The sequence below is a fragment of the Vespa velutina genome, chromosome 6, assembly GCF_912470025.1.
Source record: "Vespa velutina chromosome 6, iVesVel2.1, whole genome shotgun sequence".
Classification (NCBI taxonomy): domain Eukaryota; kingdom Metazoa; phylum Arthropoda; class Insecta; order Hymenoptera; family Vespidae; genus Vespa; species Vespa velutina.
In genome coordinates this window covers 8,181,888-8,205,887 of record NC_062193.1, presented here as the reverse complement: position 1 = coordinate 8,205,887, position 24,000 = coordinate 8,181,888, and the positions used below count along the sequence as shown (strand labels likewise).

Genomic DNA, 24,000 nt, shown 5'->3' with positions numbered 1-24,000 from the left:
AGTTTAGGGGGGAAAAAAAATTATACAAACGTGTTGTATAATAAAGATTAAACAAAAATGTAAAACAGTTTCTCAATCGTTTGATGTATGTATCGTTAGATAATATTGACACTTCTAAAGCTTTTATTTTTGTACTCACAAAAGAGAAAAAGGGATAGAGATAAAGAGAGGCAAATAGGAAGTTATTTATCTCTTTATTTATTTATTTATCCTTATGCTCTTAACAAAAGTAATCAATAAAATATGATTTACTAATGCTCTCATATATTCAGTTCATATATAAAAGACAGAGTTTGATATTCATAGAGACGAGAAGAGTGAGAGAGAGAGAGAGAGAGAGAGAGAGAGAGAGAGAGAGAGAGAGAGAAAAGAGAAAAAAAAAAGATAAAATAGTTTAGCACAAGGAAAGGCTTTAATGGCACGTCTGTCGCAACGCCCTTTATTATGGACCGCGACAAAACGCGGCAAATGCGTCTCCTTATCAGTCGGGCGGCTTCTTCCGCTCGACTTCCGCTTTGACGATCTCACCGATGATTTACGAGCATAGAAAGAGAATAAAACGAAGAATAGAAGACGCAACGATGCTACTGACTTGGTAACACTTCAAAAAAAAAAAAAAAAAAAAAAAAAAAAAAAAAAAAAAAGAAAAAAAACGAGTAGCATTCTTTACGTTACGTTATGAAGTTTACTATACTATATCGAATGTGAAAGAGAGAGAAAGAGAGAGAGAGAGAGAGAGAGAGATAAAGAGGGGAAGGTAAAAGGAAATTTTATAAGTTCGTTCGAAGATGAGGGTGTCTACGACGAGGGAAAGATTTCATCTTGGACAAAGAAAATTTATTGGATTTGCGAATAAGTACTTTCTTATTCTTTTTTCCTCTCATAGTGTAAAATGGAATAATTTAAAAAAGAGGTAAAGGAATAGAGAGCGTGCGAGAGAGGGGGAGAGAGAGAGAGAGAGAGCGATGTTCTCATGAGATAGCTCAGAGCACGAAAGATTCAATATATTCCTCGTTTTAATCTCGCGAGACAAGATAATAGAAGGATGATGAAAGATGTCGGATCGTTTGACGAGACGTCTCTCGTAAAAGTAGCAACGCGATATACATCGCCGATCGTATAAGTGTACTCTTTGATAAACATGCGATTTTTATTGTCGATAGTCGCGTCGAGATAATTTTAATATATACGCTAAGAGATAGCCTACCTTTTAATTCAGTCAAAGTATTATAGACCGATCCGAGTGTCATTAAAATTGAACTTTTTGATCATTCCTCTCGATTCTATATAGTTATACATTCATTTATTTCTTTTCCTATTAATTCAATATTTTTACGTAGAACGAGAAAATCTTTTCATCTTTCTGACTAACCAAAGAGATCTTTCAAGGACTTTACGTAATTATATCTTGTGACGTCGAATAGATTCGATTTCTTGACTGACTCTATAATTAACCCCCATTTCCTTACGGATCAAAAAGTCCATACTATAATCTACCATTTCGGAATGGCCAAACATGATAACATTTCAAGTCGTATAAAATCTAAATTCGAACTAGAGTAATACTTTTCGACGAGGAATAAGCCTTGTGGAATGGTTCTCGAGGGTGGAAAGTTTCATACGGTAGGATCGATTAATTAGTATATACAACCGATGAGTATCTGGTCGGTAGGCAGGCGATCGTGTATTTGTGTATTCGGGTATTCGCAGAAGGCAAATGTGTGATTTAGTAGATAATGACCAAAGCAAATAGAGGTGCATGTTGGTACAGTTGTACTTAATTACCGGCATACAATAGTATTGTAATAATTCACGCGTTTGTTGTTCATTACCGAACGTAGACTCGATTGCTCTGCAGATCATTCTAATAACGATTATTCGTTGATCTATATTTTTTCTTTTTTTTTTCTTCTTTTTATCTGTCTACTATCTTTTCTTGGCCTATATTTTTTTTTTATATTTTTATTTTCAGAGTTGTTAACTGAGAATGCGCAATGACACAGCGAATTTATCAGTGGTCCACGAGTCCAAGGGAGGCACCGCAGACTATCCAAATGGAGCCCCCAAAATCTCACCGCCCAGAAAAAATCCTCTCGAGGTGTAAGTAATCTCTTTTGTTTTCATTTTTTATTTTCTTTTTTTTTTTTTTTTCCTTCTTCTTCTTAACAAAAAAGAAAAATAAAAAAAAAAAAAAAGAACATATATTTTTCTCACTCTCAATCGTACTCTTATTTAAAACTTTTCGATCTTAGATATCGTACATTCTCGACGAGAAACCGCTATATCGATATCTATCGTTAATCGATCATATTTTCGACAAGTCGTTGGGATTATTGCATTGTAATTAATAATTATTTATCGATCCTAAATTTAATTCTCTCTTTTTTTTTTTTTTTTTTTTTTTTTTTTTTTTTTTTTTTTTTTTATCCTACTGATTTGCGCCGATCTTATATATACTTTTGTTTTACCGACGAATATTCTTTATCTCGACGTTATAACTAAATAAGAATCGTATTAGCCGTTGTTCTTACGAAAGGAAAGGTTATCAAAGAGAAAGAGGATAAACTTCTTCTTTTTTTTTTCTTTTTTTTTTTTTGTTTTTTTTTTGTTTTTTTTTGTTTTGTTTTTTTTTGTTTCGTACGTAAGTACTTGAAATTTAAATGCAAAATGTTTCGTTTATTATTTTGCTCTTATGAAAAAGTAAAAAAATAGTACACATTTATAAGAATACCGTCCTCTTTCTCTCTCTCTCTCTCTCTCCCTCGTATAAAGACATGAAAGTTATTTCTGTTGGGTGATAAAACGTGTGAGTCGAATGGGATGAGATGGGCTGGGCTGGGGTGGGGTGGGGTGGGGTGGGGTGGAGTGAGGGTGAGGGGTGGGGAGGACTGAAAGGAGATAGAAAGTCTAATCGCGTCTCACTGTCAATTCACATTCTTCGTGATCCAGCTCATTCGCGCTTGGAATCGATCTAAGGCTTTGAAAAGGGAGCTTTCAAGGAAAAGGGCTTTTTCCTGACTTTTAATATGACCGAATAAAAGATATTTCCCTTTCTGTTAATACATGCATGAGGAAAAGTTATCTGGGAGTGATCTCGTTTATCGAAACGAGAATAGAGAAAAAAAAAATAGTATTCGAGAGTTACGATATGATATATAAAAATTGTCTTTTCTTTCGATTATATAACGTGATTCGTTGTAACTTGATTATTCCGATATATAAATTTTTTTCCCCTTCCTTCCAATATTTTTTTTTTATCCTAAATATATTCGTAAACAATTTTTTTACGAGCACGATTTTACTAATAATTCTTCCAAAATTATTTTTATCATTTCGGATACAAAATATATATATATATATATATATATATATATTTTAATGGAGGAAAGGTGATTACGTTATACGATTCACCCTATATACGCTGTATCGTGCACGCACACGTATGCACGTGTACATTTAACGCGTATCGTCGATCGTAGATTCGACGCAGGAGTTTCGAACTGCAATTACGTTGCTAATGGAAGTCCCTGAGGGTAGAATCTCGACAGACGTTTCGCAAAGTATCTCTCTCTCCCTCTCTCTCTCTCCCTCTCTTTCATTTTATACATTCATCTTACTTGCACTCTCACGAAAGGAATTCATGTGGAAGTCGACAAACGCAGCACGTGAAGCAGGAAAACTTCTTTCCTTCGACTAGTAAGACTTCGACTCTTTGTCGCTTTTCGCGTTCCGATCGTCTCACAACGAATGATTTATGTTTCCGAAAGAATCGGCCATTCCGTGATCGTTTGTTATGAACGCTTTTCTCTTAAGGCGTGTCAACAGAGTGTTGAAGAAAGCTCGATTGATAAAAAGGGAACATTCGACGTGATAAATTATCTCTCTTTCTTTTTAATAGAAAAATTCAGTTCTTTCTTCTCTCTCTCTCTCTCTCTCTCTCTCTCTCTTTCTCTCTTTCTTCAATGTTACTTCATTTACCTTTCCCCAATTTTATGGATACAATAGTAAATTTCTTCTTCTTCTTTTTCTTCTTTTCTTTTTTTTTTTTTTTTTTTTTTCTTTTTTGTTCTTCTTTTTCTTTCTTGCACACTTAACGATGTCATCAACTCAGAATACATTTCCGCCGATCGGGAAATCTTCGAGGTCGATTAAAATTTCAAATTTGAGATTCCTCTTTCCTCGTTCCTCTTCTTCTCCTATTTTCTTCCTCTTTACTCTTACGCTCACTCATTTCCAATTTACCGCAAAAGACCTACTTGATTTTCCAAAAGGCCCACCTAAATTCAGGACTCGAATACCTAATTCTCACATATACGTATGTAGATATATATATATATATATATATATATATATATACGTGCTTATATGTGTATATATATGTATATATATATATATATGTATACACATACACATTGTATCGCGCGATTTCGAGCATTTGAATTTCAACTTATCCTACCACGATTCTAAAGGGAAAAGGGATAAGGTAGAGTAAAGCGAGAGAACCAGGCTGATACGTTGAATATTCGAACGACTTCTCTCGGTTGGGGAAGGGCGATTTTTCTCTCTTATTTTTTTTCTCTTTCTCTCTCTCTCTCTCTCTTTCTCTCTTTCTCTCTCCTTTTTCTCTCCTCTTTTATTATTTCTTTTACTTTTTCTTCCTTCCTTCCCTTCTTTCTTTCTTTTTTTTCACCCTTTTTTTTCTTTTTTTTTTCTTCTTTTTTTCTTCTTTTTTTTTTCCTCGAAGAGAAGCCATGGGAAATTTCAGATACCCTCGTAATTCTCGACTTCTTCTTCGAGAACGATTCTGCTTTCTCGAAAAATATTATTAACGAGAACGTAGGAATCAAGGAGAATCGAAGGATTTCCGAGTTTTTATTTTTCTTACGTTTTTATACGATACTGTCGTTTAGTAAAACGTTAATTGAAAGATCAATGATCATTATTTTTTTTTCTTTTTTTGTTTTCTCTCTTTTTTTTTTCCTCCTATCCCCTTTCCTCTTTTCTCCGATGATTCGTCCTCCAACAAGAATGGTACATCTCGATTAAGTACTACCATGACTCACGTTTCAACGATTCAATTAACGATACGACGAAATTCAACGATGTCAAACGAATTTTCTTTTATTTTTTTTTTTTTTTTTTTTATTTTTTTTTTATATTTTTTTTTTTTTTATCTCGACTTAAGTATCGAGTGTCGTAACACGTAGCTTATACGTATATTCCGAATTTTTCGTTTGAGATTCGAATCAGATCGACATTTTTTTTTTTTTTTTAATATATTCCAATGCAAAGATCCCAACGAATTCGAAAGAATATGCGTCGAATTTCGAGTTGAAAGCTACGAACGTGCACGGAATATTTTCTCTATTTAATATACACGACATATACATATTTACGTATATACGCATATACGGTATATATCTATACATACTTATATAAATGCATACATAGGTACATACGTTACACACACACACACAGATATACATATATATATATATATACCCTCTTATAGACACGTATTAACGTATACGTATTAAACATGGAGGCAACAAAACTTTCCCGAGCTTGTACTTTCGGCAAGAAAATCAAGCACTATCGGTCGTTCAATAACCACCAGAATTTACTCGTGAAGCCTCGAAGAATAATTGATAAATGAATCATCACTGTTCACGTTTCGTACGTTACCCTCATATATTTTATTTCAGACACACAACGAGACACGGAGAAGGATAAAACGGAAACCGAGTACATGCTACAACAGAATGGCGAACCAATGTACGAAAGCATATTTAAAAAAAAAAAAAAAAAAAAAAAAAAAAAAAAAAAAAAGAATATATATATATATACGTAAAAGAAAAATAAACAAACAAAAAATAAAATAAAATAAAATAAACAAAAAGATAAAATCGTAAAATTAAAATAGTGATACGATTGTCCGATGAAAGAACGGGAATGAACGAATAAATAGCGTTATAATAATTTTATTAATATCGCCAAAAGAGGAGATATTTTGTAAATGGGACATTGTTATCGATGATATTCGAAAGAAGCTTTTTTACGTATACGTAAAACAAATTCGAAACTCGAAAACGAGTTTCTATCGATCAAAGTTGTAATACGATATTACATATAATCATTTTCTTAATTTTTTCTTCATTCATTATTTTTTCTTCTTCCTCTCTTTTTTCTTTTTATCTTTTTCTTTCTTTCTTTTCTCTCTCTGCTTTTTTTTTTTCTTTCTTTTCTTTTCTTTTCTCTCTTTTTCTTTTTCTCTTCTTCTTCTTTTTTTTTTTTTCTTTTTTTTTTCTTTTTATTTTTTCTTCCTCCTTTCACAAACGATCGAACGAACGATAGGAAGACTAAACGAAAGTTTCTTCCGATCGAAAGTTCTTCAATTATCCGTTAATCGATATCCTAATTAAGATTCGACTATACTTTGTGTCCACAGTGAATTCGTGCCACCTCAGACGAAGGAGGAGGAAAAACCAATTCAGCAGACACCGACGTTACCACCGGTGCCTTACTATAGACTCGTAAGTTTTTCCCCAACCCCCACCCCCGCCCCCCTTTCACTTTAGTCCAACGATCCTTCTTTCATGGAATAATTTATCTTGGCAAATTTCGAAGTAGTATTTTTATCCCGAGATCATCGAACTCGTCGGACGAGACGATCGAATCGAAAGACATCAATATTATCGATGGTGTGGTACATTCTTACGCTTTGTAAATGTCACGAATATCTACTTAAGCTGGCAATAGTAATGATAGTAATGTAGGTGATAAAAATACGATACATTTAAGAAAACTAAAAATATAAGAATACATAGAAAACGTTTTCTTGGGAATGAAATGGTCCGGTTAAAAAAAAGAAACAAAAAAAAAAAAAAGGAAAAAAAAAAAAAAAGAACGTTTTTCGAGCATCGAAATCGTTCTAAGTGCGGGTGTGCCGTTGCATTTAGAGGTAAAAGAAATAAAAGAGGGATAAAAGAAGACGAAGACGAAGACGAAGACGAAGACGAAAACGTAGGACGTAGGACGTAGGACGTAAGACGAAAACAAAGACGTAGACGAAGACGAAGAAATGGATGAATACGAAGGACGAAAAGGAAGAAGAATAGGAAGAAAATTCGTACGAAAGAAACCGCGCTCAAGGAAATGATACGTCTCTAGGACTTCGCTTAAAGTTTCCACCAAGAATTTAATAATGCTTTTCCGTTTGGGAAACGGAATTTTTCTTTTTAAGAGGAAAAGTGGAGGAGGAGGAGGAGGAGCGGGGGGTGGGTGGGGGGGAGAGATAGAAAAAGAGAAAAGTAACGAATTTAATACTCGCCCGTTAAAAGGGAACAAAATTGTCGCCCGAATATTTTTCTATTTTTTCTCTCGCTCATTCTTCTTTTCCTTTTTTTCTTCGCACTTTATTCCGATGTTTTCTTTTTCTTTCTTTCTTTTTTTTTTTTTTTTTTTCTTCTTTTCGTCGTCAGATTAAAATAAGAAATACTTTTGGTTAGCTCGGACAGATGACGACGACGACGACGACGACGACGACGACGACGACGACGACAACGACGACGACGACGACGACAACGATAATATGCCCAGACGAACATCTTTCGAAATTTTGTTCTTATTTTCATCTCTTTCTCTCTCTCTCTCTCTCTTTTTTTCTTTTTTTTTGTATTTCTCTTTCTTTCCTTTTACGAAAGCAATATACGTATACTTATATTCGATAACTTACTCGCGAATACGCGAAGGGACGTGAGTTCGTTTTCTGAGTTCGTTTTCGTTCGTTCACAGGCGATGTACCCCACCATTAATCATATTCTTAAGCAGATATTAATTTTCCTCAGTTAAGTCTTCCGTGAGTCACGAGTTGTGCGCCCCGCCACTAAATCATTCGAGAGTGTTTGTGAAATTTCGGACTAGTCGAAGACAAATTGCGCGCCTGAAGAACTTTTTCGGTCCTCCTTGAAACAAAGACGCGAATAATTAAACGGCCACGTTAAATTTTCGACGAGGGTTATACGGATAATAAAAAAAATAAAAGCGAAATTGATTTGCCAATGTATTACATTATTTTATCGATATTTATTGTTACAATAAAACTTCTTTATAATGTTTTCTAATACAAACGAACTTGTAACGTGTCTTAATTGCTTTTTATACGTCATTTTTATACACGTTCATCTTAACGTATTTAATATTTTTTTTTTTTTTTTTTTTTTTTTTTTTTTTTACATACAATCAATTGGATATAATAATTTCTTTCTCCCTTTGTTTCTTCTTTTTATTTCTTTTTTTCTTTTCTGTTTTTTCTTCTTTTTTTTTTTTTCTTTTTTTTTTTTTTTTTACAATTACAGTTCCGATTTGCTACTATCGGCGAGTTGATGTTAATCTTCGGAGGCCTGATCATGGGAACATTGACGGGTCTCTGTATCCCGATTTCTACAATACAATACGGTGAATTCACAACCTTATTGGTCGACCGTAATATGGCGAATCAAACGAGTACTCCGACGCTTATATTGTATTGGTTCGGAGGAGGAAAGGTCTTGTAAGTTCTCTTTTCCTTTTCTCATCTTTTGGAAACAGTAATATCTATCAATCTGATTTGATTCTTCCATTTCCTTGAGTCTGTTTCTTATTGGAGAACAACTCTAAGAAAAAGGGCAGAAGTTAGAATGGCTTTTATTTTTTTTTTTTTTTTTTTTTTTTATTTTTTTTTTATTTCAGAGGACCGAACGCAACTGAGGAGGAGAAAATGGACGCTCTCTACGACGACTCAGTGGCATTTGGCGTGTCCTGTGCAGCTTTGTCGTCGCTACAATTCATCTTTGCCATCTTCACTGTCGACTTATTAAACGTAGCCGCGTTCAGACAGATCGCTAGAGTACGTAAGATGTTTCTGCGTGCTGTTCTTAGACAGGACATGAGTTGGTACGACACTAACACATCCACAAATTTTGCAAGCAGAATTACCGAGTAAGTTTTTCTTCTTCTTCATTTTTTTTCTTTTTTCTTTTTTCTTTATCTATCAAAATTCAAATGAAAAGAAAATATCAATAAAAATTTATCATGTTCCATCGATCCATGGTATATATATATATATGTTTTTTACAATTATGTAGAAAAATCACAAAGTACATTTGATAAAATATGAAACATCTATATTAGACGTATAATTCGAATGTCTCTCTTTCTCTCTCTCTCTCTCTCTCTCTCTCTCTCTCTCTCTGTGTGTCTGTCTGTTTGGTTCGATTAAGAAATGAAAATGAAGAAAATTACGGTATTTTTTAATTTTTCGCTTTTTATTTTTTTCCTTCTTATTCCCTTTCTATTTTTCTCAATAATGTCATTTTATTTATCAACAATTCAATCGTATTATTAAGAAGTACATTGATTTTAAGGAGAAATTATGTTATTGGTATATGCAGAGACATCGTCAAAGAAAATTCACGATATTACTTATCATGATAGTGTAACTAAAATGCGATTCGATAAGAAGAGAGCAAAAAGTTTTCGATAGTTTGAGCGTGCGCGTGTTCAACAACTAGTCATCGAGCCAATCGGCTAGCTAGCTAGCTAGAGCTAGCTACCTAGCTAGCTATCTCTAGCTAGCTAGCTAAATCCAGACAGGCATTCGAATAGAAGAGAGAAGGTGCAACAAGTGGGCGTTTGCGAAACTCGAAAAGCTTGTCTGTGTCCTGTCTTTGCCTCCGCTTTCCGAATTAGCTTCTACATAATAGGTAGAAGAAGTATGGACTCGTCGTTATTATGGATAGTTTCGTAAGAAGCGTTCATAGTGATCGTTCCAAATCGTTTATCCCTTTGTCTTTATCGTCGTATCTCCGAGATAATCTAAAATAAGGAATAAAAAAATAAAAAAGTAAAAAAAAAAAAAAAAAAGAGAGAAAGAAAAATCATTACAACAATTTATTTAAACAATCTTTCGTACTCTACGTAATGATTCTTTTTTTTTTTTTTTTTTTTTTTTTTTTTTTATAATAATCAAAGATTCCATTAAATTTTTAACATTTAATATTTATATCTTACGTACAATACGATAGAATTTAAGCAATTTTGACATTTTAATTTCTTCAACTTTTTCTTTCTTATTCTTTTTTCTTTTTTCTTTTTTTTTTTCTTTTTTTATTTTTGATAAGATGAAAGAATTTATATATAGCGCAAGTTTATCGATAATAGTAAGAACAATTTGATTGAACGAGTATGTATATTTTCTTTTCCTTTTCCTCGCACATATTTAAAGAACATTGTATTTTATTAATTCGAATATTATAGAAAAACGAAATATCCGTTCGATTTATTTTTAATCATGTAACAAAGTTATGATTTATAAATTTAAACAATGATATTGTTAAATACTCAAGTATTTAATATCTTCGAGTATCTTCGAGTATATCAGTGACATCGCCTTGAGAGTTTCTGTTTTTATATATCATGTTTCATCCTAAACGATGGAGTATCTTACGTCAGACATTTAAGACACTTAATCGTCGTTACATAAAGTCTTTTTTCTTTCGTGGCGAGAGAGAGACAGAGAGAGAGAGAGAGAGAGAGAGAGAGAGAGAGAGAGAGAGAGAGAGAGAGAGAGAGAGAGACGGTGATAAACGACGCAAGGGTACCACCTTCGTCGTCGATCGATAACGATAAACGCTTTTCCATTACCATTTGCCAAGGACTGACCCATCCAGAGGGAACTTTTTATTATGGGGGGGGGGGGGAGAGGGAAGGAGAAGAGAGAAGGGTATGCACTTTAAAAAGTCGATTACCGCGAGAACAAACGTTCGTTACCATCGAGCTCGAGCGAAAGATATTATTTTTAGCTCGATCTCGAGGGTTCACCCCCTTCGAGGTTTTCAAGGCTTACCGAAGCCCTTATATTGTTCGTACAATTTAATGTCAATTTATTGCTTCATTCATTCATTCATTCATTCATTCATTCATTCATTCATTCATTTCTCTTTTTCGATCTAATCGATAATATTATACAATACCGTTCGAATTGAAATTGATTAGCGTGGACGTATAATTTCTTCTTGTTCGACTCTTTTTTTTTCCTTCTTCTTTTTTTTTTTTTTTTTTGTATTTATAAAATGATCGAATAATAAAAATCATTAATTATCCAATTCGATTAATATTTTCTTTTTCTTTTTCTTTTTTTTCTTTTCTTTTTTTGACGTAGGTATTCGATCAAATAAAATTTTCTCGCTAAATAAAAATTCGAAATTCAAGGATACGTAGAAATTATTTTTCTAAATGACAAAGAATTTGGACGGACGTGAATTATTCTTTTCTATTTTTGTTCTCAGAGATTTGGACAAAATGAAGGATGGAATAGGCGAGAAGCTCGGTATCTTTACGTATTTGATGGTCTCCTTTATATCATCAATCATTATATCCTTCATATACGGTTGGAAATTGACATTGGTTGTGCTTAGCTGCGCGCCAATTATCGTCATAGCCACTGCTGTGGTAGCCAAGGTTCAAAGCTCCTTAACAGCCCTCGAGTTGGCTGCGTATGGACAAGCTGGAAGCGTCGCTGAAGAGGTCCTTGGTGCCATCAGGACGGTCATAGCCTTCAATGGCGAGCAAAAGGAGGTCGACAGATACGCGGAGAAGCTTTTGCCCGCAGAAAAAACAGGCATCAAGAGAGGAATGTGGTCTGGCGTTGGAGGTGGTGTCATGTGGTTTATCATTTATCTCAGCTATGCCCTCGCTTTTTGGTAAGTTACTTAAAAGTGTCTCATTTGATTGATGTTTTATCCTTTTGATCCTCTGAATAAATTGACAAAAGTTAAATTAATTTTATTATATAATATTTTTCTTCAAAAATTATAATAAATTATTATGATATATTTTTATATAAATGAAATTACGTCACGATTCATTGAATTCTTCCTCTTCTTTTTCTTCTTCTTCTTCTTCTTATTATTATTAAAAATATTCATACTACATTTTATACCGATATACATATATAATAATGTATTAGAAAATTACGTTAACATTTTCTCGTTAAAATCGATGAAAGATATTGATTACTCTCATTAATGGATTATGTATTTACGTGGTAAAATATTTGTAAAATAACAAGCAAAAGGAATTTACGTGTAACACATTTACGATACGTATTTGTTATATAAACTTAATATCGTATTTTTATTATAAGATTACGTGTTATACGAGGAAAAAGAAATGACGTCAATGTACTGTTTATAAACATAGACTAGATCTAAGATCTATATAAATAATTCTTGGAATCGGTCGTTGGACTGTTTTGTAAATAAAAGATATGGAATGGAATTAGAGTTGAATTCAGTCGTCCTTCGTCTGTCGATCTATCAGGTATGGAGTCCAACTGATTTTGGAGGATCGTCCGAAGGAATACAAAGAATATACACCGGCCGTCTTGGTGATAGTATTTTTTGGTGTGTTGGCTGGTGCACAAAACATGGGTCTCACTTCGCCACATTTAGAAGCCTTTGCAGTGGCCAGAGGATCAGCTGCTGCGGTATTTCAAGTACTCGATCGTGTACCATCCATCGATAGTCTTAGCAAGGAGGGTCAGAAATTAAAATCGGTTAGCGGTGATATAGAATTCAAAGACGTTCACTTTCGTTATCCAGCGAGAAAGGATATCCAGGTGTTGCAAGGTTTAAATTTGAAAATAAAACATGGAGAGACCGTCGCATTGGTCGGTGGCTCTGGATGCGGTAAATCGACGTGTTTACAACTCATTCAAAGACTTTACGATCCATTGCAAGGACAAGTAAGTAATTTTATTTCCTTTTATTTATTTACTTTTCCATCCATTTTTCTTTTTCCCTTATTCATTTCTACCTTATAAGCTTTCTTTAATATTCGTAATTTTTTTCGCTTCGATTTTGACATAAAAATCATTTTCTTTTCTTTTTTTCTTTTTTTCTTTTTTTTCCCTTCCCTCTCTCTCTCTCTCTCTCTCTCTCTCTCTTTCTCTCTCTCTCTCTGTAACTATAATTTCGACTTAATGGAGTTTACCGTTAAAATGCGTATTCATACGAATCCCTCGATTCACTTTCGTAATATCGAAAACTTTCGCGGTTCGCTAATTAAAAGAAAAATGAGGTCGGGGGAGAAAGAGAGAAAAAGAAAACAAATGAGAGAGAGAGAGAGAGAGAGAGAAAGAGGGAGAGACTTAATCCCTAAAGTCTTTTGGATTCTGTAGATTCGAGAAGTTTTCTGAAAGGAGGGGGGGGGGTGGCACAGCAGGCTCGGAAAGTTTTTTTTTTATTTGTATGCCAGTGTGTATTACGTAATTACCAAGTTAATCCCTTACCACTCTGACATTTTTATTATTCCTAGAAAAATTTTTCTTTGCCCGTGATGATTTCGAAGTTTCTTTTTCTTTTTTTTTCTTTTTTTTTTTTTTTTTTTTTTCTTTTTTTTTTTCTTAACTTGTGCACGCGTGCGTTCGAGTGACGTATTTAAAAGAAGAAGAAGAAAAAAAAAAAAAAAAAAAAAAAAAAAAAAAGAAAGAAAGAAAAAAATTCAGTCGCAAAAAATTGATACATTACAAAAGTGACATATCAAAGATATATTCGTTTTTTCGTATAAGTTATATTTTTATATAAAGGATAATATAAAAGCAATGGATAATTAATATTTCATGGATATATGAATATTAATATAAATAACATTAAGAGAAAATAAATATTATAAAATAAAAATGTTATTTCACGTATTCCATGTATTTCATTATATTTCGTATATTACGATTTCAATTTTAGGTATATTTAGATGGCGTCGATATATCGAAGTTAAACGTTCAATGGTTGCGCTCGTATATCGGTGTTGTTGGTCAGGAACCAGTACTCTTTGACACGACAATACGAGAGAACATCCGTTACGGAAATGACAGCGTTACCGAAGAAGAGATGATCAAAGCTGCCAAGGAAGCGAACGCTCACGACTTCATCAGCAAACTGCCGGAGGTAAGCAACCCACCAAACCCTTTTCTGCTATTCTACCAACACACAACCGTTGCTTTGCTAAAAATTTTTCGTTTCCTTCCTTTGTCGTTTAAAAGGAGAATAAGGATAAAAGAGTTGAACGTACTTTTTCCTTTTTCTTTTCTTTTCTTTTTTTCTTTTTTTTTTTTTCTTTCTTTTTTTTTCTTTTTCTGTTTGATCTTTAAATTATATTCCGGAATATCGATTAGACGCAACAACGCGATTCCTTTATCTTCTTTTTCTTTTTTTTTCTACCTTTTTCCTTTGTGTTTTTTTTTTTTTTTTTTTTTTTTTTTTTTTTTTATGTATAAAACTTTCCCATTTTAATTGGAAATTAATGAGATTATTTATTTATACTGGGTAGAAAATTTTTTAAATTTTTATTTCATTCAATTTAACCTTTTTCTTTTTTGATATATTCAATTGGTACATTCAGTAAACAAAACAGAACCGTAATATGCCGTAAGCGAGTTATTAGTAATAACATTTATAAATATTTGACGAAATACCGTATTTATTAATGTTTTATGTATATATATATATATATATATATATATATATATATATATATACGAATTTGTGTTACGTACACGTTGTATTATTTATACATTTTCCAATTCGTTCGTCCATTAGTAAACCTTTCGTGGTATAATTTAACCTCAACTCTTATTAAATATAAGATTAGTAAATTTTATTGAAAATATCGATAATGAATGAAAAGATAGTAGTGCCTCGTATTCAATGATTTATAATTTGTTAATAAAAATTTACTTGGGATATTTGAATTTCTTTTTTTTTTTTTTTTTTTTTTTTAATTTATGCATGATGATAATTATGAAATAAATAAAAAGATTTATTTGTTGGAATGAACGAACTATCGATTTTCGACGTTTATGTATTACACGTCGAGATCTCGTCTATATATTTATGCGCATGATGTGCTGCATGTATGATGTATATATGTATTAACGATAGTCTCAGGTGTTAGAACGATCCGCAGAACGCTCGCGTAAACAAGCGATAAAATATCCTCTAGTATAACACATTTCGTCTGCAAATAACATTATCCGAGATTACGCCCGTGTCAACGATTAGGCGTTTATTACCGAATTATCGCTAGTTGAATTCGCCATTTCGGGATAATTTCGTCGGTAATCTTCGTTCGTATTCCGCTTACGTTCATGTTTTAGCTAAAGCAGATTAGACGCATGGTTAATGTTTCTTTTTTTTTTCTCCCGGATTTCTCATTGGTTATCGAACTAAAATTTACTCGAAAACGGAATTGAAATTCGAAATTCGAGGCTCAATTTCGTTATCGTGTTTTCTCTCTCTCTCTCTCTCTCTCTCTCTCTCTCTCTCTCTCTCATACGATATAATTACATCTTTTCGAATATTAATAGAATGCATGTTTTCTCGAATCAATAAAATATATAAATCAACATAACGAATATATTCTAAGTTTATTTTATATTTTAATATGTCGATTTATTATTATCAGGATTATTATAATATATGTATATATTATATATCGATAAAAGAAAATCGTTTGAAAGCCGTGTTGAGCAATGAAATGTATTCATAATAATATTGTATAGAAAAGTCCATAAAAAGCTTTATTAAAATAATGTATTTTTAATAATTGTTAATAATCAATGTAATATTTAAATCAAACAAAAGGAACTCGAATATTCTTTTAAATTCAAATAAGATTAACATATTTTATATTTATTCATTTATATTCTGTTATATACGTCAATCAAAATCAATCAGTTTACAATTAACAAATATTATAATTTTCGATTTTCTTTTTTCTCCCTCCGTGATAAACGTGACGATGGTGTTGCGTCAATAAAAAAAAAAAAAACCAAAACAAAACAAAACAAAACAATACAAAAAAAAAGAAGAAAAAGGAAAACAAGTATCGATATCGGTTGAAATCCCTGAAATGACAGGAGGAGTGGGTGAATATTCGTGGGGTCTCACAGATGCGTCCTGCAGTTTCCTCGTTGATTAAATAACCATTATTCCGAACCGCAAATCGTTGGCAAAGCTGGATAGAAAACGATCGACGATACCGATAGCCTCGACGTCGAAGCTATCGCACGCGAGCGATTACGGATGAGCATGGCGTGGCCGAAGATAATTCTCATGGATCTATGAGCCTATTCTATTTCCGTTTCCTTTTTTTCTTTTTCTTTTCTTTTTTTGTTTCCTTTTTTTCTTTTTTTTTTTCTTTTTTTTCTTCTTCTTTTTCTTTTTCTTTTTTCTCTTTTTTTTTCTCGCCTGAACAAGAAAACAAAATCGATCTTTTCGAGGAAAATAAAACTTTCCTCGCTCTAAGGGATACATCGATCGAGAATCATGTTCTTAATATTATCTACAATTAATAGAAAAATATGTCGTTCGATTATTAATTATCATATCATATCGTTAACTTTTAAAATCTGATAATTTAAATCGACCAATTAATAAGATTATTCGTTAATTCGTTAATAAGATAATATTCATTTTATATTTTGTAAATATTGAAAAAAAAAAAAAAAAAAAAAAAAAAAAAAAAAATAAGCCAAAGTATTTAGCTACGAGCTAAGCTTTGTATGTTTTTTTTTTCTTTTTTTAAACATTTGTTTTCTTTTTCTAAAAAAAAAAAAAAAAAAAAAAAAGAAAAAAAAAAAGAAAAAAAATATTGAATTGTGTGCTTCGAATTGTTCGTAGATTGAAAATTTTTTTCGTAGTTAGAATAATTATCTTATGATTTTTTTTCTTTCTTTCTTTCTTTTTTTTTTCTTTTTTTTTTTTTTGCACTTTGTCTTCTTTCAGGGTTATGATAGTCCTGTAGGAGAGAGAGGTTCCCAACTATCAGGTGGGCAAAAACAAAGGATCGCGATCGCACGTGCTTTGGTCAGACGACCAGCCATACTTTTACTCGACGAGGCTACTTCCGCGTTGGATCTTCACAGTGAAGCAACCGTTCAGAGAGCACTTGATGCTGCTTCGAAAGGCAGAACGACCGTTATCGTGACTCACAGACTCTCTACTATCACTAACGCCAATAGGATCGTCTTTATCAAGGATGGCAAGGTTGTTGAAGAGGGTACACATGAGGAGTTGCTGGCACTTGGCAAACATTATCACGGATTGGTCGCAGCTGATGCCAGTGCTGCTGCCAAAGGTATTAGAAATTTCATTTAAATATCATTATATATTTTATATATAAATATATTTATCATTAAAAGGAGGAAAAAACAAACATTACGATTTTAATTCATTAATACTTTTATAAAGTAATTAATTTTATAAGCCATTTTCATATCGCTTTTTTAATATCTGTATTTAGACAATTTTATTTTATTTTAAAATCGTCAAAAAACTTTCTTGTTCTTACGTATATTCGAATTTTTATAAATGTTTTTTCTTTCTTTTTTTTTTCTTTTTTTTTTTTTTTTTCTTCAATAAATATTTATAATAACATTTGGCATAGCACAATTATATCGATATAAATGATATCAAGAAAATTTTGAAAATGATATTAACAAAATAGGATTAACAATTGAATACGTTTTATCTATCCAATTTGTTTTTGTAAAGTTTAAATAGGTATTCGTCTATATAAGAATTCGTTTCTATTTCGTATAATTCAAATTTATCTTCATTACCATAGTAGGATAATCTAGATGAAAATAATGGAAGCTTAAACTTAATTCTTTTACGTCCACATGTTTCCTTGTTAGAAAATAAGAAAGGATTTGCGTAGGAATAAATGTATCTATGTTTTTGCAACGTCGGTAACTAAATTAATAAGCTGAATTGCTATTTTAATAACATTTTAATTTGTCACCAATTTCCAACGTTGAATGGACAGATCCCCTTCAGTGTACGAGTACCATCGGAGAATAAGTTCTCAGGTCCGATAACGAGTTGATAAATTTATTAAGAATGAAAAAAAAAGAAAGGAAAAAAAAAAAAAAAGGAAGAAAAAAATATATTATAGAAAAGGAGATAGTATTACTGAGCGAGAAAGTAAAGTTTACTTAATTAATTGGATTAATTTATCGGCATAGGAGAATTTGTATTTTTTGTGTTATATAAAAAGGAACGTCCCATTAATATTTTTTTTTTTAGCTAAGGCTACGGCGTCCGCAGCGAAAACGGTAACAGCAGCGAAACCTAAAACCCAGAAGGCTCCATTGAAGAGACAATTTTCGACCCTATCTATGCACTCCCATCGGTTATCACTAGCAGGTGGGTCCGATGCCGGCTCGGATGCTGGTTTGGAGGAGCACGAAAAACCGTACGATGCACCGATGAGTAGGATACTAGGGTTGAACAAAACGGAATGGCCTTTCAACTTTATAGGTTGGTACTTCGTCTCCTTTCTTTCGTGAGATTATCGTGTCAGGGCCGATCGATCGGTTAACTTCACGACGACTTTACACGGTTATCGGTATGGAGGAGAAGGCTCTTTTTTTGTGATTTATCCGACGAGTACACAGGAATTTTTCTCGTCAAAAAGATAAGAGAAACGATTAACGTGCGTTGTAAAAGAAAATGTAGAAGAGGGAAAGGGGATGGTCTAAAATTTAGGATATCTTCGAAAGAGCTGATTGGAGCACAATGCTCATATAAATGGGACATTCCAAGGGACATTTATTTACTGGCAATACTTCGCATCCCTGAGCAACTTATCCAGACGACGTAAATGTTTTTTACGACATTACGAAGTTACTTCCCAGTCCCCCTTCCTCTCTCTCTCTCTCTTTCTCTCTCTCTTGTCAGTTTGAGAGAAAATTTTCATTCGGTAGAAAGGAAAGAAGATGGAAACAGTTTTACGAGTTAAACGGTCTCCTTTCCTTTTAGGATGTTTAGCAGCTGGGACGGTAGGAGCATCATTTCCAGCATTCGCAGTCTTATTCGGTCAAGTTTATTACGTATTGGGTCTTCAAGATGAAGACGAAGTTAGAAGAGAGACGGTGAACTTTTCGGTCCTTTTCATCATCGTCGGTGTGATAACCGGCATAGGAACCTTCCTACAAATGTATATGTTTGGTCTATCTGGGGTCAGGATGACAACAAGGATCAGAAAGATGACTTTTGGAGCTATGTTGAAACAAGAAATGGGTTGGTACGACGAAGAACAGAACAGTGTCGGTGCGCTTTGCGCTAGATTATCTTCGGATGCTGGAGCCGTTCAAGGAGCTACAGGAAGTCGAATAGGTGCCATACTCCAAGCTCTTTCAACTTTGGTCCTTGGCATTGGATTGTCTATGTATTATACCTGGAAGATGACTTTGGTATCGGTAGTTTCTATTCCATTAGTTCTTGGTGCTGTCTTTTTTGAGGCTAGGATCATGAGTGGACAGGGACTTCAAGAGAAGAAAAAAATGGAAGCGGCTACGAGAATAGCGATAGAAGCGATATCGAACATCAGAACGGTTGCGAGTTTGGGCAAGGAGACAGCCTTCTTCAATCGATATTGCGTCGAACTCGATCATGTGGCGCAAGCTACCAGGACGAGAAACCGATTGAGAGGATTGGTCTTCTCTTGCGGTCAGACTACTCCCTATTTTGGATATGCTCTAAGTCTCTACTACGGTGGTTACTTGGTGGCAAGAGAGGGTCTTAATTATCAAGATGTCATCAAAGTATCGGAAGCACTTATATTCGGTTCCTGGATGTTGGGACAGGCATTGGCTTTCGCGCCGAATTTTAATACGGCCAAAATCTCTGCTGGAAGGATCTTCAGGCTATTGGATAGGGTGCCAGAAATTTCTTCACCACCGGGATCAGAAGGAAAAGATTTGGATTGGGTAAGAAACAGAAAAAAAAAAAAAAAATAAAAAAAAAATATATTACTATTAATAATTTTTGTACTCTTAAATATTTTAATCGTTTATAATGCAATTTTTTTATTTCTGCGTATAAAAAAAAAAAAAAAAAAAAAAAAAAAAAAAACAGAAGAACGAAAAAGAATAAGAAAAATTTTAATATACCTATAACGCGAGAATATTATTTGGAATGAACTTACATCCGTATTACTTTATACTTGGCGAACATTAATCTTTGAATATAAAGTAATTCTGTGACTGAAGGAAATTAAATATGAGTGAAAAAAAAAAAAAAAGAAATAAATGAATAAATAAATAAAAAGAAGAAAAAAGAAAGAGAAAAGAAAAATTATACAGATATATGAGTTTGCGACGCGAAAGTTAAATGGAGAGTTCATAAAAATAGTTGGAGTATAATTTGTTTCGAGTCTTTTAAGTGACTTCGGGTTAATTAAGCTCTGGTCGGTCAAAGTCGAGACGCGTATAATAAAATGAGGGCTCGTGGTCGTCTGGACGAAACTTTCGAGTTCCCTTCTTTTTAACGGAGGTCCGAGAACTTTTGGTTTCCTTTGAACGTCATACTTTTCTATAAAGCGATCGTCGAAGAATTTTCTAAATTTATACGAAAGAATTTGATCGAGCGTGACGTCGAACCATTCACGTCGAAACATTTTTGGTTTATACTATACGAACGCTTTTACAACGTGTCAAAAATATTTCTCAGTCTTTAATACGCGATAAAAATGTTACCCGATGATAACATTACGTATAATGGCGCGAATTTAAGTCTTTCAGACGATCATTTATTTTACGTACGTTCATATAAATCATATGATGTACGGTGTAACGAAAATTTGCCAATTATACTACCTGTTGCATTTAATTCGAGGAAGGAACATTGTTATATATATATATATATATATAGAATCGACATTATTTATGAAATTAACGATAAAGTTTAATTTTGTATTCCGTTGTTAGGAAAGCTTATTAAAATTTGATCGGTATGCATGATGTATATTAAGATAATTAATATTTTAACGTTACGATATGAATGAAGATAACAAAGACAAGATACGTGAAGAGGAATGAGAATGGCAATGGTAACGATAACGACAACGACAACCTTTTTCATTTATAATTACAGAAGGCAGAAGGACTGATACAATTTTCAAAAGTGGAATTCCATTATCCAACGCGCCCAGAGATGCAGATACTTCGTGGTTTGAATTTAATAGTAAAGCCAGGTCAGATGGTCGCCTTAGTTGGTCAAAGTGGCTGTGGAAAGTCAACCTGCATTCAACTACTGCAACGCTTGTACGATCCAATCTCCGGGACGATTACTATGGACCGTCGCGACATCTCCTCGGTTTCACTGGCCTCACTTAGATCTCAGCTTGGCGTTGTAGGTCAGGAACCCGTTCTCTTTGATAGAACCATAGCCGAGAATATCGCTTACGGCGACAATTATCGACGAGTTCCGATGGACGAGATCATTGAAGCCTCCAAGAAGTCAAATATTCATAGTTTCGTCAGTTCGTTGCCATTGGTGAGGATACCATTGGATCTATATATTCAATGATTTAACGAAAAATAAAAGAGATCATTAAGAAATTTTCAAATACTTTTTATATTCTATTTTATATTTTATTCCTATACGTTTCTTCATATCGTGTATCATCAAGTTGAAATTAATCGAATTTTGGCTCACGTCCTAAAGTTTCTCATAGAAGTCTACGGTATGCAACGTGTTATAAGTTAGCTCGTTCTCCTCTTTAGGGTTACGATACGAGACTAGGATCAAAGGGTACACAGCTTTCAGGAGGTCAGAAACAGCGCATAGCTATCGCGCGTGCTTTGGTAAGGAACCCACGAATCTTGCTCTTGGATGAGGCAACCTCAGCTCTCGACACTCAAAGCGAAAAGGTAAGATATTCTCTTTCTCCATCTCTGTCTAACTTTCTCATAAGATCTTAATCTTTAGTAAAGGAGATAGAGGTAGACGGGAAATATAATTTCTCTTTCTCTCTCTCTCTCTCTCTCTCTATATATATATATATATATATATATATCTTTCTCTCTCTCTCTCTCTCTCTCTCTCTCTTTATCCAAGAGAGATACTCCAATCGCTGATTTAATTAAGTTGCTTCCAAAGACTCACTTGGCCCTTTATTTTCATTAATTCATTTCTTTTTTTTTCCTCGTTCTTCTTCTTTCGTCGACGTTTTTAAACAGGCATACGATTTTGAAGTAGAATAAAAAAAAGTGATAATAATAGCGAGGTCAAGGGGCGATTTAAAGGTCAAAACATTGACATATAATATTCCTTCACGGTTCTTTCCTTTCCGATTATATTGCCGAAAGGATATTCAAAGAGGCATTTACATCTTTTGAAGTTGAAAGTCGCATTGGATATTGAAACTGAAAGATCCTTTTCTTCTCTCTGTAATTTTGAATCGTATTTCTAAGTTAAAGGAGAGAACTCATCTCTTCACATCCTATCGGCGTTAGTAATCCTTATCAATTACTGTTAGTAGGTAAATACTATATATACTGTGTTTTCTTTATTGCGCGTTTAAACTCTCAAGCGTGCCTCTTTAAAAGCGTCGTCGAATTTCAATCGAAAGGAAAGAGATTGGCTTTCTCCGTCTTCACTTTAAGGAGACTCGAGGAAACTCGACTGGAAGATGCAATCGCGATACATACTATAGTACATTTCAACTGCGTGCCAAACTAGTCAACATGCAAATGAACTAAAAGTTCGTCTTTGACGAACGAAAGATAAATTCTACGTAGGAATGAAATTTATAGAACGTTCGATAATAATTTTATTAATAGGATCAAAGAGAGGCGAGATTTTCTTTCTTCCTTCCTTTTTTTCTTTTCTTATTTTTTCTTTTTTTTCCTTTTTTTTTTTCAATTAAAGATTTACGATATAAATGATTTTTTTTTTTTTTTTTTTTTTCTTTTTTTTTTTACGCTCGTAATTAATACACATATGTATATATTGTAGTATAATAGCTATGCAAATGTTTGTAAATAAATTTGAAGAACCGATAAAGCTCTGTGAGCTCGATGAAAAGAATGCGAAAATTAAAAAATCGAAAAGCATAAAATAAAACGAGATCAGAGGAAAAAAGCGCAAAAAGGTCAATTTTTTTGTCAACAAGTAAAGTCGATATCGATGTGGAAAAAAAATTGAGACATCAACCGCGAAATAGTTTGGATCGAATGATAACACAACGATCTGTGGCAGTTCGCTCGCGTTATCAACCTCGACAATCGGAAATCATTGGCTTTACGAGAGTGCACGATTGTTGTCGGTGGCGGTCAATAGAAACGACTCTTCGTAACTTCGGTGTTAGCACGAATTTCACGGTTATATTGTTTCGGAGTTATCGTTTCATGCTGAACTTTGGCCTGGTTTATTTCACCTTCCGTAACGAAAACGAAGAAGCTCTTTCCGATATCGAGAAATGACAAATTTTTATTTTATTTCATAGCGAGAGTAAAAATTTTGTTGAATATTTCCTTTTTGCCCGGTAAAAAAGAACGAAAAAAATTTTATTCCTCGATCTCACAATATCTTTATATGTGTGTGTGTGTGTATATATATATATAAATTATTTTATTCTAACATATAAAGTTTTATTATTTTGTATGTTGATAGGTAGTACAAGCGGCCCTTGACAAAGCGATGGAAGGTAGGACGTGTATCACCATAGCGCATCGTCTTGCTACCGTAAGAAATGCAGACGTGATATGTGTCCTTGAAAAGGGTACAGTCGCTGAGATGGGTACTCACGACGATCTAATCGCTGCTGATGGCCTTTACGCACATCTACATAATCTACAAGAGACCGCCATGGAATAGATATTTTAGCGCGAGATTTTAAACTTCCTTCCCATTCTATTATCCCATTAATAATCCCCATTTTTTTTTTCTCTTTCATATATACATATATATTTACACGTATACACTTAGGACGAATGAATATTCTAATTTCGAAGGTTTAGATCGAAGGAGAGCTTCGTACAAGGACGAATCGGATTCGCGCGAATTTGGAAATAGAAAAGAAAAAAAAAAAAAAGAAGAAGAAGAAGAAATGTTTTCTCAAGACAATGATAATCGATTACTTAATTTCTTAATTAAATAATACATATGCGGCTCC

The 24,000-nt window shown here is 33.3% G+C and overlaps 1 protein-coding gene across 7 annotated transcripts in view; it reads left to right on the top strand.

Moving 5' to 3' along the window:
• Positions 1-24,000, top strand: part of LOC124950203 (multidrug resistance protein homolog 49) — a 67,229-nt gene that overhangs the window by 39,427 nt on the left and 3,802 nt on the right. For 5 of the 7 annotated variants that reach the window (XM_047496624.1, XM_047496622.1, XM_047496623.1 and 2 more), the window contains 14 exons: positions 1,973-2,100; positions 5,706-5,775; positions 6,449-6,533; positions 8,358-8,551; positions 8,731-8,979; positions 11,328-11,741; positions 12,361-12,784; positions 13,782-13,985; positions 16,824-17,175; positions 18,126-18,359; positions 18,861-19,810; positions 20,976-21,377; positions 21,608-21,754; positions 23,499-24,000. The exon at positions 23,499-24,000 is cut by the window's right edge and continues 3,802 nt beyond it. In XM_047496624.1, the coding sequence (XP_047352580.1) occupies positions 1,995-2,100; positions 5,706-5,775; positions 6,449-6,533; positions 8,358-8,551; positions 8,731-8,979; positions 11,328-11,741; positions 12,361-12,784; positions 13,782-13,985; positions 16,824-17,175; positions 18,126-18,359; positions 18,861-19,810; positions 20,976-21,377; positions 21,608-21,754; positions 23,499-23,702 (4,035 nt within the window). In that variant the 5' untranslated portion in view covers positions 1,973-1,994 and the 3' untranslated portion in view covers positions 23,703-24,000. The remainder of the gene's footprint in view (positions 1-1,972; positions 2,101-5,705; positions 5,776-6,448; positions 6,534-8,357; positions 8,552-8,730; positions 8,980-11,327; positions 11,742-12,360; positions 12,785-13,781; positions 13,986-16,823; positions 17,176-18,125; positions 18,360-18,860; positions 19,811-20,975; positions 21,378-21,607; positions 21,755-23,498) is intronic. The other 2 variants (XM_047496627.1, XM_047496628.1) reach the window with 1 other exon arrangement.